Source organism: Capronia epimyces, assembly GCF_000585565.1.
Source record: "Capronia epimyces CBS 606.96 chromosome Unknown aczIQ-supercont1.1, whole genome shotgun sequence".
Lineage (NCBI taxonomy): Eukaryota > Fungi > Ascomycota > Eurotiomycetes > Chaetothyriales > Herpotrichiellaceae > Capronia > Capronia epimyces.
The window spans coordinates 3243720-3258334 of NW_006912904.1; the positions used below are offsets into that span (position 1 = coordinate 3243720).

A 14615-nucleotide genomic window follows, 5' to 3' on the forward strand; every position below is an offset into this window, starting at 1 on the left:
CAGCTCCCTTCTCCCCATCATCCTATTTCCCATTTGATTCCACGATTGTACAGGAGACTGTCACTGTCACCGTCACCGTCACTATCGTCGGTGTTGCACAAAACGATCCTGGCATTGCTTCGATATTGCTTCAATTGATGTACGTACTGTAGAGGGTATCTAGATGTGAAAACAAGCCCTTTTTCCATGGGCAGAAAAGGAGGATCCCTGAACCGAATGCCAGACTACCGTCCTGGCGGAAATCCCTCCATCAGGGTACCTCGCTTACAAGTGAACGCGTGCGACCATCAGAACGACCGACCTAGCACTAGATGACAGCGGCATCACCTCTGCCTAGCTAGAACTATCTAGCAACGCGTAACCACAAAACTCGTGCAGGAGGGTTGGGAGTAGGCTTGCGCCTCCAAATCGTGTGCGAAGAGCCCATACAGTCTGTTTCAACTGGCGCTTCGATTCCTCGTTCGCCGCCTGGGCCCTGCGTTCTTGGCCTCGGCAAGTTTGCCATTGACCTTCTTCTTGGCCTTGTCCTTCATCTTGTCAACTTTGGCAGGGACGTCGTGCTTGTCAGCTTCAGCCACCACATCATCAATAACGTCTGCGCCGACACTTGTACCCATAATCCAATCCACGAGACCCCACGGTCCATAGTTTCCCTCTCCACCACACAGAAGGTGGGTGTCTGTACGTCGAGCAATCCCGCCAAGGATGAAGTTTGTCGGGACCGTCGAGTACCCGCTATATGCAAAGGTTTCTTCGAGCGAGACGAACGTCAGGTAGAGGACGTAGGTGAGGAGGTGGAAACGAAAGATCACGGCGGGGAGGTAAGTCGGGATGAACGATCGGGCCAGGTAAGCGCTAGGGTGATCGTAGCTGGCTGCCAATGGGAAAGGGGCGGGCAGCGAATGGTACCAGTCCTGGTGAGCACGGGCAAAAGTCGTATGAGACTCGTGTAATGTGTACCGGTGCAGAGTGTAGGTGATGACCTCGCGTACAAGGTAGCCTCGGGCAAGGTCTTTGAGGATACCGAACGGTAACGGAAGGGTCGTCGTCACACGGAGAGCGGAGCGAATGACCAAGACGCGGGTGAAGAGAAGCTCGACCAGCGCTTGGATAAGAACGCCCAAAAGAATGTTGAATAGCGACCAGCCCAGCACGCGCAGCATTCGCAGGGCCCGTTGGCGGCTTACTTGTTTGAACGGCAGGGCCGAGTCGCCCAGTGTTTTGAGACCCTCGGCTGCGGAAGGAAGGAGGGCGTCAAAAAGCAGGAACAACGCTGAGGGGAGTATGTAAAAGATGACCCTGACAGCGAGAGTTGCGACTATCTCGACGCGTAGAGGTGGATGCGACAACACAAGGGTCGCCCAGGTAAGGTAGAAGAAGAGGAGGTTCAGTGAGGTCGAGTATGAAGTCATGGTGGGGATGAGGAGGAAGGATAGCGCGGGCAAGCCGACGAGGGCGTCCATCATGGTGCGCAAGGTGGTATATGTTGAGGAGAAGGGCGAGGTCGCATAGTTGTATATCGTCGAGGCATAGGACGGTGGTGGTGGACAGGAGATCGCATTGGGAACATATGACGACCAGGACTGCGGCAGGTAGCAGGCTGGGTTGTAGGAGGACGGCATTGGAAGACGCTGTCTCACTACGAGATCGGCTCGTTAATATGGAAGTTCTTTCGTCGGAGGTTAGATGAGGACGGGAGCCAGACGTGGATGCCGACAGCGATGTGGCTGGCGAATCCCAAAAGTGGGCTGGCTGGTGTTGATATCGCCGCAACAATATTTCGACCGCAGCGACGTCATTTTAATTTACCAGCCACCACAGCCTCGCGTGGCACGTGATCAGCCAGCATCAGCCACGTCTTGGCTGCGCTCCAGCTTGAGGGCGCCACACCTCGCCCGCGCCTGCGCCCGCGCCCGTTGTCGGCCACCTTCTCCATACTATTACTATTAATATTGTTTCCTCTGTTCCACGGCAAATGAAATGATCGTGTCAATCTTTTGGCCTGCTGTATCATGCTAGCCCGCGGCCAACCCCCATGAAATTGCCCAATGTTGACCCCACGCAAGAATCAGTGTTTCTCCTACAATCGTACCTCAGTATTCGCAAACTTGCACGGGTTTGGATCCATAACCGATTCGGCCCAGGTCAGGCGATGAAAAGCCTCAAAAATGCAAAGGCACACCTCATACGGAGTACAGGTGCTCGAGCTGATTTCAGCGAGCTGCGTGCTGTCAGCTGCCCCTCGATGTCGTCGACCCGTGTGCTCCACAGCAGACCCGTTTCCCCGTTGGAAACAACTAACTCTAAACAACGCCGGACGTTGGAACGATCACAATGCAGCATGTGAACGCCTCGGTCGCTTGATGGCTGAACGCCTTGCAATCAACAGACACCCCGATTTTATCGAAACCATGACAGTTGTGAATGCGGGGTCTGCATCATGCGCAGCCAGGGGAACAAAGTTGCAAGGGTAGGCCACTGGACCGGCGGCTGGGAGGGGGATTTCTTTCCCTTTCTCTCCTCCCAAGGTATCTGCCGTGCCCGCCGGATCAAAGTTTACGGCAAAATTACGGGAAAGGGCTCGTGGTAACATTTGACGGTAAACGGCAAGTGAGTCGACTGAACTCTAATGGGACAAACTCGAGATCGAACCTTTACATGAACTCGCGGGCAGTTGCCATAGACTAGCACTGTGCAGGTGTTGATCTGGCTAATACAACAATATGGCTGAGCTTTCCATTCCCCAAACCCAAATCGCTGCAATAGTCCCAGAGCAGGGCGGTCCAGTTGAATTCGACGACAACTACCCGGTCTCACTGCCTGGAGAGGACGAAGTGCTAGTCAGAGTCCTCTATACCGGTGTTTGTCAAAGTGGTGAGCGAGCGGCGTCAATGTCCTTCTCGCGAGCATACTTACTCATCGGCTAGATCTAAACACCAAAGCTGGAACTGCTACTGGCGCCGACGGCCTCCCCATCACGAATATCAAACTTCCTCACGTCGGAGGACACGAAGGTGTAGGGCGTGTCGTGGCACTCGGTCCTAATCTGACCCCTAATGAGACCCTCCAACTGGGGACGTTGGTGGGAATTCGCTTCGCCTCCCGTGTATGTCATGAATGCGAGTACTGTGTCTCTAGCCGAGAGCAATATTGTCAGAAGGCGACCAACCATCTGCACCATGAAGACGGCAGCTTCCAGCAGTACTGTGTGCTTCGATACCAATTACTTGACTTTGCTTCCGCAGGATATCGACCCAAAGGTGGTTGGACCTACACTCTGTGCGGGCGTGACAGCATACAAAGTAGGTATCTCAAGTTACGACAGACCCGTGCTGACCGAGTGCACAACATAATAGGCGGTTCGTAATGCGGGCTTGAAAAAGGGAGACTGGCTTACAGTCATTGGAGCGGGTGGCGGCTTGGGCCATTTTGCAGGTGAGCGATCCTCAGTCAACTTCAAGCGAGGAATGTTGGCCTGATCGAGGAACAGTCCAATACGGTCTTGCTCTGGGTGCTCAGGTGCTGGGCGTCGATGCCGGTGCTGAGAAGCAGCAATTCGTGGAGTCCCTCGGAGCCAAATTCCTGGACTTCACAAAATGTCGGGATCTTGCAGATGAAGTTAGAAGGAGCACAGCCGGCGGCACGCACGCAGTTGTAGTCACCAGTGGCCACCCTCGTGCCTTTCAGAAGCTGGGCGACATGATCAGGATCGGCGGATCGCTATGTATTGCGGGCATTCCACCCGGGGATGTGCATCTGGACGTCATCAAAGGGCTAAAGATACAAGGGAATCTGGTAGGGTCTCTCGAGGAGACGCTCGAGGCTGTGGAGATGGTTCGCGTCGGCAAGGTAAAGGTGCATGTCAAGGTTAGACCTTTCCGGGATCTGCCAGACGTGTATGGGATGCTGGAGAAGGGTGATATAGCTGGTCGCATTGTGTTGCAGCTATAGACCAAAGTACTCCGTACATTCTGACAGATACGAACGAGGGCAGGGGCTGGATTTTGTGGGCCGACTTGTCTCTGATTGTCGCTTCCCCCTCGAGCCTTCGAATGCAGGTCAACTCGCTTAGGAATCCTGGCTCGTAACAGCAGGAGTACGGATACTCCGTACTGTACGTCCGCCGTGCAGGAACCATGCTGCCCGCTGCCCGCTGCCCGGAGCAGCACTGCTGCTTCGACTTCATGACGCAAGTCGAGGACACAACCTAGTATGTCTGTAATGTAACCTGCATCGAAGCCTTCGAAAGGTCGGCGGCAGGTGCAGCTGGACCAGGACCACATGCTCGCGATATGGGAGCTGCAAAGGCATCTGTCCCACTGAGCCAGAAAGGTGATTGACTAGGGAAGACCCTGGAGAGCGTTTGATGTCAATGTCAGATGAGCTCAATACTCTCCAGTGTCCGCAGCGCCACTGTCTTTCTCAGGCTGGCCCCAGACGGCAGCCAGTTGTCGCTAGCGTGCGCCCTCAGCTGCCTATGTGTATACCACATACCTGAAAACGGGTATCCCTACAAGAGTGCTTGGGATGCGGTCAGTGCTCTCCAGGTGTCGACGTACAACCTAGGCGCTGATTGGCAACGGTTGCGCCCTTCTTGACCTGATTCGATTGTTTCGCTGGGCAAAATGGCAAAGTACATACCAATACATGACCCCTGTACGGAGTAGACGCGGTTGGAGGCCTGGCGTGGATTTGGCGAAACTCGGATCCCAGCCCACCCTCCAGGTCGTCAGCCCGTCACTGTCTGGTTGATTGGGCGGGACGGGTTCAAAAAGCCCTCCCCAGAGGCTTGGGCTCAGGAGGTGGTCTCACACTTACCCGAATTCTTGCTTTGGCCCGACCAGAGCCAGGCGCAGTCCGATCTTTTCGGACAGTGCCTGGCTAGTTCACCTGTTCTGACGTCCCGTGTCCAAGACTACCCTAGCGCCTGCAGTGGTATGCACGGCTGGATCGGACAGGGGTGTGTGTCGCGTATTTGGGAGCCCTTGCGCTGGTGAAAGATTTCATGTCTAGACTTCCCGCTGCCGCCCGTCGCGTTTTGATGGTGCCCCGCAAAAGGTGGCGCGTTGGGAGTCCTTGGACAGACTGGGTCTCAGGTGTAGATCATCTTAGTGACCGGTCCTCGATCTGTGCTGAGAGTTCCGGCTGTCTTTGCAGTAACCTCCCCTTGCTGCAGGATGGCGTCTAGGAATCCACCATGTCTAGTCTATCCTACTCGGGCTCCTCGTACCTGATGTGTGTCCTCTCAAGGAATTCAGCGGCGCCGTAAATGGGTATGTCGTCTGAAACTCCCGCGTCTGAGCTTCGCCGTTCGAGCAAGTGGATCCAGTTGCCACATCTCATGAACCGTTCTCTGGGAGGCACATTCCAGGCACCTTGCATTCTCCTCTCAGACAACGCGCATTATGGGCCGGCTTCGAAAGGGAGGAAGGCTGATATTCGCCCGTGGCCCCGGATGGTCGTGCTCTCAAAAAGGCCAGCGCTGCCAAATCTCATCCCTGGATGCGCTCCTGAACACCTGCACCAACAACCCAACAATCTCAAGTACAACTGAAAAGATAGTCAGCGATACAATCCAACTCACTGCAAATAGGGACCGTCTGCTAACACCTCAACCAGTGGCTGCAACTCACGCTCGGATGAAGACTGAGGGGAGTCCATTAGAGATGTTGCCTCAGCTAGAGGCCGACTTCGGCAAAGATTCTTGCTTCGACTATACAGCGGATTGCCCTTTGCTTTCGTCGAGTTTCCTGTCTTCGGATCAGTCTTCGGCGGGCTTTCATGGCCCGCGTACGACATCGCGGGCATCGTCCAACAGCTCAATGTCGCCAGAGATGTTCTTCACCCCGTCAGCAAGGACTTCAAGTCCCACGACACCGATGATGTTTGATCCGGGCCTGCAGCTCTCTTACAAACAGTATATGAAGCCAACGACTTACCTCCATCTGTCTCACCCCATTTTCCATCTGCAAGATGAGGAGCAAGACCTTCGAAATGATATGTGGATGAGCAACCTGGCTTCCGGGTACGGCGTTCCTCTCCTAACCGAGATACCGGAGGAATTGATGCCAATGCCCCATAATTCCTTCAGTCTTGCAGAAAGCTATGGTCTCAATGAGGCAGCCACAAATCCGGCATTGACGGACTCGATCTTTAGCTCTCCGGAACCTGGGCCAATGCACGCGGCGAACAATAACTTGCTGCCATGGAATTCAACGGACCTGCAGCCGCCATCGAAGACTGTCGAGCCCAGGGCCACCTTTCAGCCGGTCCTACCGAGCTCTCCAGCGTGCAAGCATGAACCATCCACTCCGCTCAATGCTCGCATAGCTTCGTCAGCAAGCATTATGACTAGCAGTCCCTGTTCATTCCTCTCGCCCATGATGTTACCATCACAACGTGATGTCGAGGAACCACGGTACTGCTCATTGGAACAATCATTGAGACTTTGCGAGACAAGAAAAGATAGAACCATTCCTGACCGGCTGCATCGGCGGACTTACGAACGCAAACGTCTGTCAGGAACGTCGTCGAAGCCCAAGTCAGCAGCCAACAAGTCCGGCATCGACTGCGATCTTGTCATCACACAGAACGAATTTGCCTGCACCTATCCTGGCTGTATCGACAGAACCACCGGGAAGCCGAAGCGTTTCAAACGTCAAGAGCATAAGAAGCGACATGAGAAGACGGTCCATGAGAAGGACATGCATTGCGCATATAGATGTTGGGTCCCCGAGTGTAACAGGCCGTTTTCTAGGACTGATAACCTCAAAAGTCATTTGAGAAATACTCACTCCAAGCGACCAGGAGTCCGTGGGAATCGATACGTTGCCACTCTGGACAAAACCAGCGAATACTATGATCCCGAGTGGGTGGGTGAATTGGACAAGGACGGTTACCCGGTCCTATGACAAACGGTCCGGCTGCCATTGTGTGGTAAAGTCCTATGGCTTGTACGAGAAAGCACCATGTATACCAGTCGAGTGCTCTGCCTTTTTTTCTGGAGGAAATTTTGGTCCAGTTTCTGGGGTTTACTGTTATTTGTAAGGTAGCTGAAAATATTTCCATCTCACAGGTGCGGCTGGTGCTTTGGGGCAATGGTCGCGCTGAAAAGTCGGATGCTGGGTTTGTGCAAGGACCGAGTTGATATACCCGGACGTCAGGGTAACTGGTACTGGTTTGAGTCCAGTAAGCAAGGGTCATCGACGAGAGGGCAGGATACTAGGATAGTAGGTAGGTAGGTAGCATGTCCGCCGTTGACAATGTCATAGCAATGATTTGTATCACCAACAGCCGTCCGCCGAAGCAGGGCACCTCGATTCCACCGTGACATGGCAACGTAAAGTAGAAGGATACCTGAGGTAGTAGTCAGCTAGACTGTTAAAGAGTGTACTCTGGTACACTGGCAGATAAATGATATTCAGAGATTGGCGCCAAGGAGCACGCGACGCGTTCAACTTCAGCTTTCAAGTTGTGCAGGCAGGACGCGTCTCCTCAATTCGCGTCGGCGTGCCATGTAGTAGTGTCGAGGGAGCTGTCGAGGGCCCAAACGCAGACTGAAATCACTACATATATCGATGAAGGATGGTAGTCAAACTTGTCCTCTCCAGGCACTCCAGCGAATGATTCATCACCCCAGATATCACAGTCTACTAGTAATCAGGCAAGGACTGTCATCACACTAAGTCTGATAAAGCTGCGCTCTCTAGCAAATGACTGAAACTTACCCGTCAAGAAGTGCTCAATCCACGGAACCTTAGCCTGTCCTCTAGGCGCTGCTACAGAGCATCTCGCTTGCAACCTTTTTGCTTCTTGCGCAGAGTCCTCTCCGCCCAGGCATTTGTCAGCGCCCTGGACAACCTCTCCCGACTGCCTGTGCTTGGCCGGACACTGCTTTGACATTCAACCTCCTGTAGCATTTGCTCTCTCTCAGTGTGCGAGTGTATGGATGTCTGGCCTTGCAGCGACGTGAATGAGATATCAGAGATAGCTGGGTTGGAACTCGTGAGTTCTGTGTGGATTGCGGGTTGGTCCGCCTGTTCTCTCCCTACACTTGGTGTTGCAGGTACTGGTGTCAAGATAGGGCGCATCTGGTCTGGTTTGGGACAGGTCTGTTTACGCTCGATTCTTCTTGGAACGTAAAGAGGAATCTTGGTGTAGCCTGGTCGATCGCCCATGCCCATCTCGACTTCGGGTGCAAGTTCGAGCGACAGATCCAATCCCTCTTCTTGACTGTTCAGGATAGATATCGACTTAGATTGTGGACGAGCTGTAGACGAGGTGGATGGATAGGTGATGAAATTGACACCAGACCATATGGTGTCCGAACAGCCGTTTGGGGCGTCCATGTATACTATCGGCCGCCGAGGAGCTAGAGTGCTGGAGGAAACAGAACCGGCGTTTGTCCCAGGACGAGAAGTTGGCCGGGAGCTTCGCCCGATACTTGGTGCAGAACTATGTCTGACCGAAGCACCAGAAAGACTAGGTCGGCCCAGCCTCCGACTGCCAAACGCATGACTTCGCATCTCTTCCACACTTCCAATAGATGACGTCCGTGCCATCATTTGCCGAGGGAACGCCTTCAAAGTACGGGGTCCATGTAGGAGTCGGTCTTCCGCCGTATGAAATGAATTGACTGTCGATGAGGACGCGGCATATACGTATGTAGGAGGAGTCACAAAGTGACGAGGTATGCGCTGGCTAGGTTAGACTGGAAGCGCAAGCAAGGATAGTATCTGAACCTCGGGATAACCAGGAGCAGGGAGGAGTGTTCGCTCTCTACTTGTGACCTCGTGTAGGTCCTTTCTGATTAGGCAGGATATCTCGAGATCTTGTCAGGCGCCTTTTGCTTTGATTGCTCGTGGGCATACCTTGGAGATTTCCTCTGAGCATGAGTCCGTCTCTTTAGGCTTGCATTCATAGTCCATCTAAAACAACCGATGAGTTGGCGGTAAGACAAAGAATGATCGGCACTCACCGTTGTCACTTTCATTTTTGGTTCGTCGAACTCTCCATCATCAGCTGGGGGTAGCAGCTCCGTCACACCCAAACCGCCCATGAAGTCTGGCGCAGGCAGCTTTGACTCAAAGGTAGCAGGTTGGTAGTGGTAATTTATCGATCCCGAGGACGACCCCCGCAGGCCTCGGTCCCTGCGGACGAACAAGCCACCAGGGAAGTTCTTGAGTCTTTGTGACATTTTCTTCAGCCGGTCACTGTTGTCTCCCCATATACCACCGAACCCCTTCCGCGCAATTGGTCTACCAGCATCTCGCGTTTTTCTATTGTCTTCCTCGGGCAGGCTAGTTAGTATGGCTTCATCGTCGAGAGACAGTCTAGTGGAGGTTATTTCGTCGATGGAGAGGTCTGGGTTGCTTGTCTCTGGTGTGCTAGATGTCCGGAGGACCCGTGGCCACAATTTCTCAGGGATGTTATCAAGAGGAGACGTAGGCAAGGAACTGTTTCTCGACGTTGTCGACCCCATCCTAGAGAGCGGTGGTCGCCGTGCTAGGGGTGAGCTCTCATCTCTGTCAGGCCTTCTCAAGGATGAGGCCGATGCCATTCTCGTGCTGAAGTGCGGTTGGCCATCGCTAGTATAGGCAACGGGCGAGAAACATCGAGCTGAGACAGATGACGGACCGGCCAATGGTGGTATGTATTCCTGCATGATGCGCACCATGCATCCTTCTCAGGTAAAGCGTTCGGTTGCAAAAGAAAACAATTTATAGAGAGACGATGCACAGTCATACCTGCGGCAAGACTTATCAGCATCTCTAGCGCTTCATATGACTGAGGGACTGCACTGGGAGTCGAAAGAGCAGGAGCTTGGCAAGCAACGGGGATGGCACCAAGCTGCAGGAAGGCACGTTGCGCAGAGAGCTAGATTGGTCTCCGGTATCTGATGTGACCATGTCGACAAGGGCAAGGAAGGCTGTCCTCGGGATACCGAGATCACTGCAGCTAGGCAGCAAGGCAAGCATTCGAAGTGTGATCGGTGTATACAGCCAGGAATTCACCCATGGTCAGCGAAGACTTGACTCTGCATGACGAGGATTTATGCTCAAATCCCGGCTCAAAGGCTGGGTCAATGGCCTTTCAGCCTGGCTGCCCGGGCTTCGGCTTCCCTGCGTTCCTCTACACCCTTCAGGAAATCCATTCTGTTGAGGTAGCCTTCCTTCGCTTTCGCATGAGTGTCAAGCTCCTCCTTCAAGCCTTCTGTATCAACATGTGCAGCCCAGTCCATCTTGCTCTTTTCAACAACATTGAGCTTGGGACCTTTGAAGCCAGTCCCAAGTATATTTTTGGCAGCCCAAGAGGCCTTAAAAGCCCCAAGGTTGCTAAAATTGGGATCGAAGCGGGATATTTTACGGACTGGTCTGTTAATGACTGTGCCGCCCGGCCCTGGAGTTCCAGATTTGGATTGCTGTTGCTGAGACAGCCATAACTGTGCCTCTGCTGATGATCTCGGAACGGTCTTTTCTTCGACATGCACCTCACCTGCGAATTTGTATGTCCGTTTGATTGTGACTGTATCTTCAGCTTCTGTGGAAGGCACATTCTCTTCGTTGCCATCTCCACCAGGATATAGGGCTCCCTTCGCACTGGCCGGATCGTTTGACGGAGCCTTCTGCGCTGCCGTTTCATCTTCCATTCGAGGCGGAGGAAGAGGGGCAGGTCGGTTCATCTCCTCCCATATCTTGTCAACGTCAACGGTACTGCCTGTGCGAGATGCCAGTTTATTTTTCTTGTGCTCCTGTTTCTCCCTCGTCCGCATGGCCCGGGTGCGGGCACGCCATCCATCTGAATCATTCTCACTCTCACCCGTAGCACCGTCTCCTTTTTTCTTCTGTCTCCGTCGAGAGCGTGTGTGTTCTGTTATTGTTGCTTCGTCTCCCGAATCTAGCTCGACGACTGCGCGGTCCGGTACGTTCTCAATTTTTCGGCGCTTGTATGGTCTGGGAGGAGCGCCGTCAGGGGTTTGCTCTTCGTCCTCCTCGGAGGAACTGGGTTCTTCGGCGTCCAAGGCGTCTGCCTGAAAGTCGCTGTCCGCCTCCTCATCGTAATCGTCTTCCATCGCCACGTCGGGCTCTTGGGGATTGGCCATAGCGGCTGCGCTGCGATTCAAGACTTGTGTCAGCAGTACAGAGTATAGGCATAAAACTGGTCCACCAAGGAGCCTGAATGTACGTGATGTCACGCGGACACTGCAGCACAAGGCCAAAGACGATGTAAGAGCAAACGTCGATCACAGAGTACATTCGAGACCCGCAGACCGGCTGCTGCACTCTGGAACACTACCAGTTGCTCTCGAAGCGAGAAAGTGTTCCAAATGGGGTAATGTAGACGAGATATTTCGCTTATGGGAGGCTTAGCGCAGTCTCGCATTCCAGCTTAACTCAACATACCTGGTAGGTGCCTGACATCTTTTCGAGGCTTCCTCCCTTACTCCTCGTTAATAACCGATGCATTCTTTCCTAGAGGTGGAATCGCGGCAGACACAGCGTCAGCTCTGACAGAGCTCCAACTCCGATTCGATTCCTGTTCCTCCCGCGACTAGACTTGCCTATTGACTTACCCAGTCTCTTCGCGTCCCAGCCCTTGGCCTGGCATGGCGAATCCTATTATGCTGGTCCGTTGCGGCATCTACTTCCAGCCATATAATGTCCTGGAATACTGCTACAGAAACGAAATAACCCTTTCTCCTACTATCTGGGCTGGTCGGGCGTGTGCGAACCTGCCTAGTGACACTTTGCCTCACAGTCTTCTATTTCCTTCCCGCCCAATCTATGTTTCTCTTGATTAGGCACTTTCACATTGGACAGCTGATCACTTGAGGAATCAAGGAATAGTCTATTGCACCAGAATCAAGTGCGTCTGTGTCTCTGTTGTTTTCCTTGGGCCTCGCGAAGCACACAGCTTCGGGACTAGAGCCTGAGATCTCTCGGCCGTAAGAGGTAGGCGAGGCTGCCTAATACTGAGTTCGCACAACATACCCCTTTTGATGATCCATGCTGTTGCAGTTGTTACTCGACGGTCCTGACAGAATGTCCAAGTTATGGTGTTTACGTACTTAGCTGACTTGAGGCGGAGAGATTGAATCACAGACCCCGACATGGTGAAATATTTATCACAGCTATATAAACATAACAGGTAGGAGTCGGTGATGGTAACAACAAGATTTTGGCAAGACAACCTCGGACAACGCAGACTACTGTCAGATTCACCGGTCAATCATCGCTTAACAGTCGGGAGCACGCTATCACCCACTATACGGAGACGGCGTTTCAGAGATGGAAGCACTTGAAGGAAAAGCCCTCTCCGGCCCTCATTACAACGACTGGCCAAATGCACTGGGGTTTGACACCCACTATGAAGAAAGGAGCCCAGTTGAGCTCCGAGTAGAGGGCACAATTCCAGCATACACCGCCGGCACCCTCTTTCGAACTGGGCTGGGGCCCAGAACGTTCAAGACGTCCAAAGAGACCTGCTTCTCTGTCAACCACTGGTTTGACAGCTTCTCTCAAATCCACCGCTTTCAGATCCATGCCCCTCAGGCTAATGAGCCTATTCGGGTCACCTACAATTCACGACTGACCAGTGATGGACTGATCGAAAAGATCAGAAAGACTGGGAAACTTGACGGGTTCACGTTCGCCGCCAAGTATGACCCTTGCAAGTCATTCTTTCGGAAAGTCCAATCTGTCTTTCATCCGAATGGGGAGCCGAAGCCGAATGAAATCAACGTGGCAGTCACCATGTCAGCCAATTTTCCGGGTTTCTCAAAAACCGGTGAGAGGTTGGACAGCCCCCACGGCCCCGGACAAGGCATGACTTTGTGTAACAAGACAGACGCCACAATGATGCAGATGCTTGACCCTGAAAGCCTGGAGCCTGTGGGCATTGCCCGTCAAACGACTCTCCACCCAGAACTCAAGGGCTTGGGCAGCGGGGCCCATGCACAATCAGATCCCAACACAGGACATGTCTTCAACTATAACCTTGACTTCGATCGGAGCCCCATTTATCGAATCTTCCGAGTTTCTACGTCCTCTGGCAAAACCTCTATCTTGGCTAAAATCCATCATTCTGCAGCATACCTGCACTCGCTCTTTTTGACCGAGAACTATGTGGTGCTGTGTGTTTGGAACTCCTTCTATAAAGCCGGCGGGGCTTCAATACTGTGGCACCGGAATCTGCTTGACGCGATGGCCTATGATAGCACGCAACCGGCCACTTGGTTCGTCATCGATAAGCGCCCAGCAGAAGAAGGTGGCAGAGGTCTCATTGCAAGATATACGTCAGATGCCTTTTTCGCATTTCACACCATCAACGCATATGAGGAGCCGTCGAGCACATCCGAGGGCACAGTGGACATTGTCGCTGACCTAGCCGCATTCGACAACATGGACGTGTTAGAGCATTTCTATCTGGACAACCTGGTTAGCGATTCGCCCAAGGTACATGCTTCCAATCACTCGTTTGGCTCGACGATTCGCCCCAGCTACCGAAGGTACCGATTACCATCGCCATCCACGGCGGCTACAAAAGGTGCGCAAGCCATTTTGGAATACACCAGCAACAAAGAAGATGCGTTTGAGCTGCCTATCATTAATCCCAAACTAGTGACGAAGAAGCATCGATATATGTACGGCGTCTGCAATACAGGGAAATCCACATTTCTTGACGAGCTTGTCAAGTGCGATGCTTCTACGCATACGACCTTGCGTTGGAGTAGACATGGCCACACTGCCGGTGAGCCAGTCTTCGTACCAGACCCGAAGTCGAGTGAAGAAGATGGTGGCGTTCTTCTGTCCGTGGTATTGGATGGTCACGAAGGGAAAAGCTATCTCCTGGTCCTGGATGCGAAGAATATGGAGGAAGTAGGGCGAGCACATGTTGACGGCGCTATCGGATTTGGTTTCCATGGGCTTTTCCTCCAAGCATGAGAGTCTGGATGTTGTGAAGGGACAAGGACCTTGGGACCTGATTGGTGGCGGCAGAGAAGGCCCAAGGCTTTGGAGGCACCTTTGGCCCAACGCAGTGAGGATGATGTACGGAGTACGGAGTATGTGATAATGATGCCATGGCACCCATGGAGGTAGGTAGGAGCATAACACGCCTGACACGCTGTCACCTAGGCTACCTTGGGCTAGGTGGTTCGAAGGAACAATTGTCCGTGCCCCGCTGCATCACACTTCTCTTGCTTCCTGATCTGGCACAGGCTCAACGGCGTACTCTATATTATTGATTGATGGTGCGGCGCATGCTTTCGGACGAATAGAGCATTTGTCTAATATTGTCTCGAGGTAGAGACTAGTAGGCCAGTGGTGCAATAATTAACAATTTCGAGAAGCAGGAGCCCCCTCGGCCACCTCAGATTCATTAATTGATAAAGAAACTATATTCTGTAGGCACATACTGTAGTACCTTAGGAACCGTACTTTAGTATCCGCACCTCCTACGAGGTATCCATGGCCTGTGGCGGTGACGAGGACGATGACGTGAGGGCGGGTTGGCAGCCTGGAGCACGGACTCTTCAGGATCTTGGAGAGCAACCGCTAACTAAACTAAGTTCGATTGGGGCAGGCGGGTTACCTAAGGTGCCTAAGGGCCTCCCC

At 53.0% G+C, this 14615-nt stretch overlaps 6 protein-coding genes across 6 annotated transcripts; 3 read left to right on the forward strand and 3 right to left on the reverse strand.

Annotated features, from left to right (window-relative positions):
- Positions 1 to 437: 437 nt before the first annotated feature.
- A1O3_01192 (uncharacterized protein) lies at positions 438 to 1466 on the reverse strand (the record flags this gene model as incomplete). Its single annotated transcript, XM_007731340.1, has 1 exon — positions 438 to 1466. One exon carries the CDS (start codon positions 1464 to 1466, stop codon positions 438 to 440), a length of 1029 nt encoding a protein of 342 aa, XP_007729530.1.
- Positions 1467 to 2723: 1257 nt separating this feature from the next.
- Positions 2724 to 3951, forward strand: A1O3_01193 (alcohol dehydrogenase; the record flags this gene model as incomplete). Its single annotated transcript, XM_007731341.1, has 5 exons — positions 2724 to 2874; positions 2928 to 3106; positions 3246 to 3302; positions 3357 to 3435; positions 3491 to 3951. 5 exons carry the CDS (start codon positions 2724 to 2726, stop codon positions 3949 to 3951), a joined length of 927 nt encoding a protein of 308 aa, XP_007729531.1.
- Positions 3952 to 5666: 1715 nt separating this feature from the next.
- On the forward strand, positions 5667 to 6911 carry A1O3_01194 (uncharacterized protein; the record flags this gene model as incomplete). The annotated part of the gene is made up of 1 exon (XM_007731342.1): positions 5667 to 6911. The coding sequence occupies one exon, from the start codon at positions 5667 to 5669 to the stop codon at positions 6909 to 6911; it is 1245 nt and encodes a 414-aa protein (XP_007729532.1).
- An 867-nt stretch (positions 6912 to 7778) lies between these two features.
- A1O3_01195 (uncharacterized protein) lies at positions 7779 to 9673 on the reverse strand (the record flags this gene model as incomplete). The annotated part of the gene is made up of 4 exons (XM_007731343.1): positions 8987 to 9673; positions 8871 to 8927; positions 8742 to 8822; positions 7779 to 8696 (listed from the first exon to the last, which is right to left on the reverse strand). Exons 1-4 carry the CDS (start codon positions 9662 to 9664, stop codon positions 7779 to 7781), a joined length of 1734 nt encoding a protein of 577 aa, XP_007729533.1. The 5' UTR covers positions 9665 to 9673.
- A 408-nt stretch (positions 9674 to 10081) lies between these two features.
- A1O3_01196 (uncharacterized protein) lies at positions 10082 to 11101 on the reverse strand (the record flags this gene model as incomplete). Its single annotated transcript, XM_007731344.1, has 1 exon — positions 10082 to 11101. One exon carries the CDS (start codon positions 11099 to 11101, stop codon positions 10082 to 10084), a length of 1020 nt encoding a protein of 339 aa, XP_007729534.1.
- A 1186-nt stretch (positions 11102 to 12287) lies between these two features.
- On the forward strand, positions 12288 to 13943 carry A1O3_01197 (uncharacterized protein; the record flags this gene model as incomplete). Its single annotated transcript, XM_007731345.1, has 1 exon — positions 12288 to 13943. The coding sequence occupies one exon, from the start codon at positions 12288 to 12290 to the stop codon at positions 13941 to 13943; it is 1656 nt and encodes a 551-aa protein (XP_007729535.1).
- Between the last annotated feature and the right edge of the window lie 672 nt (positions 13944 to 14615).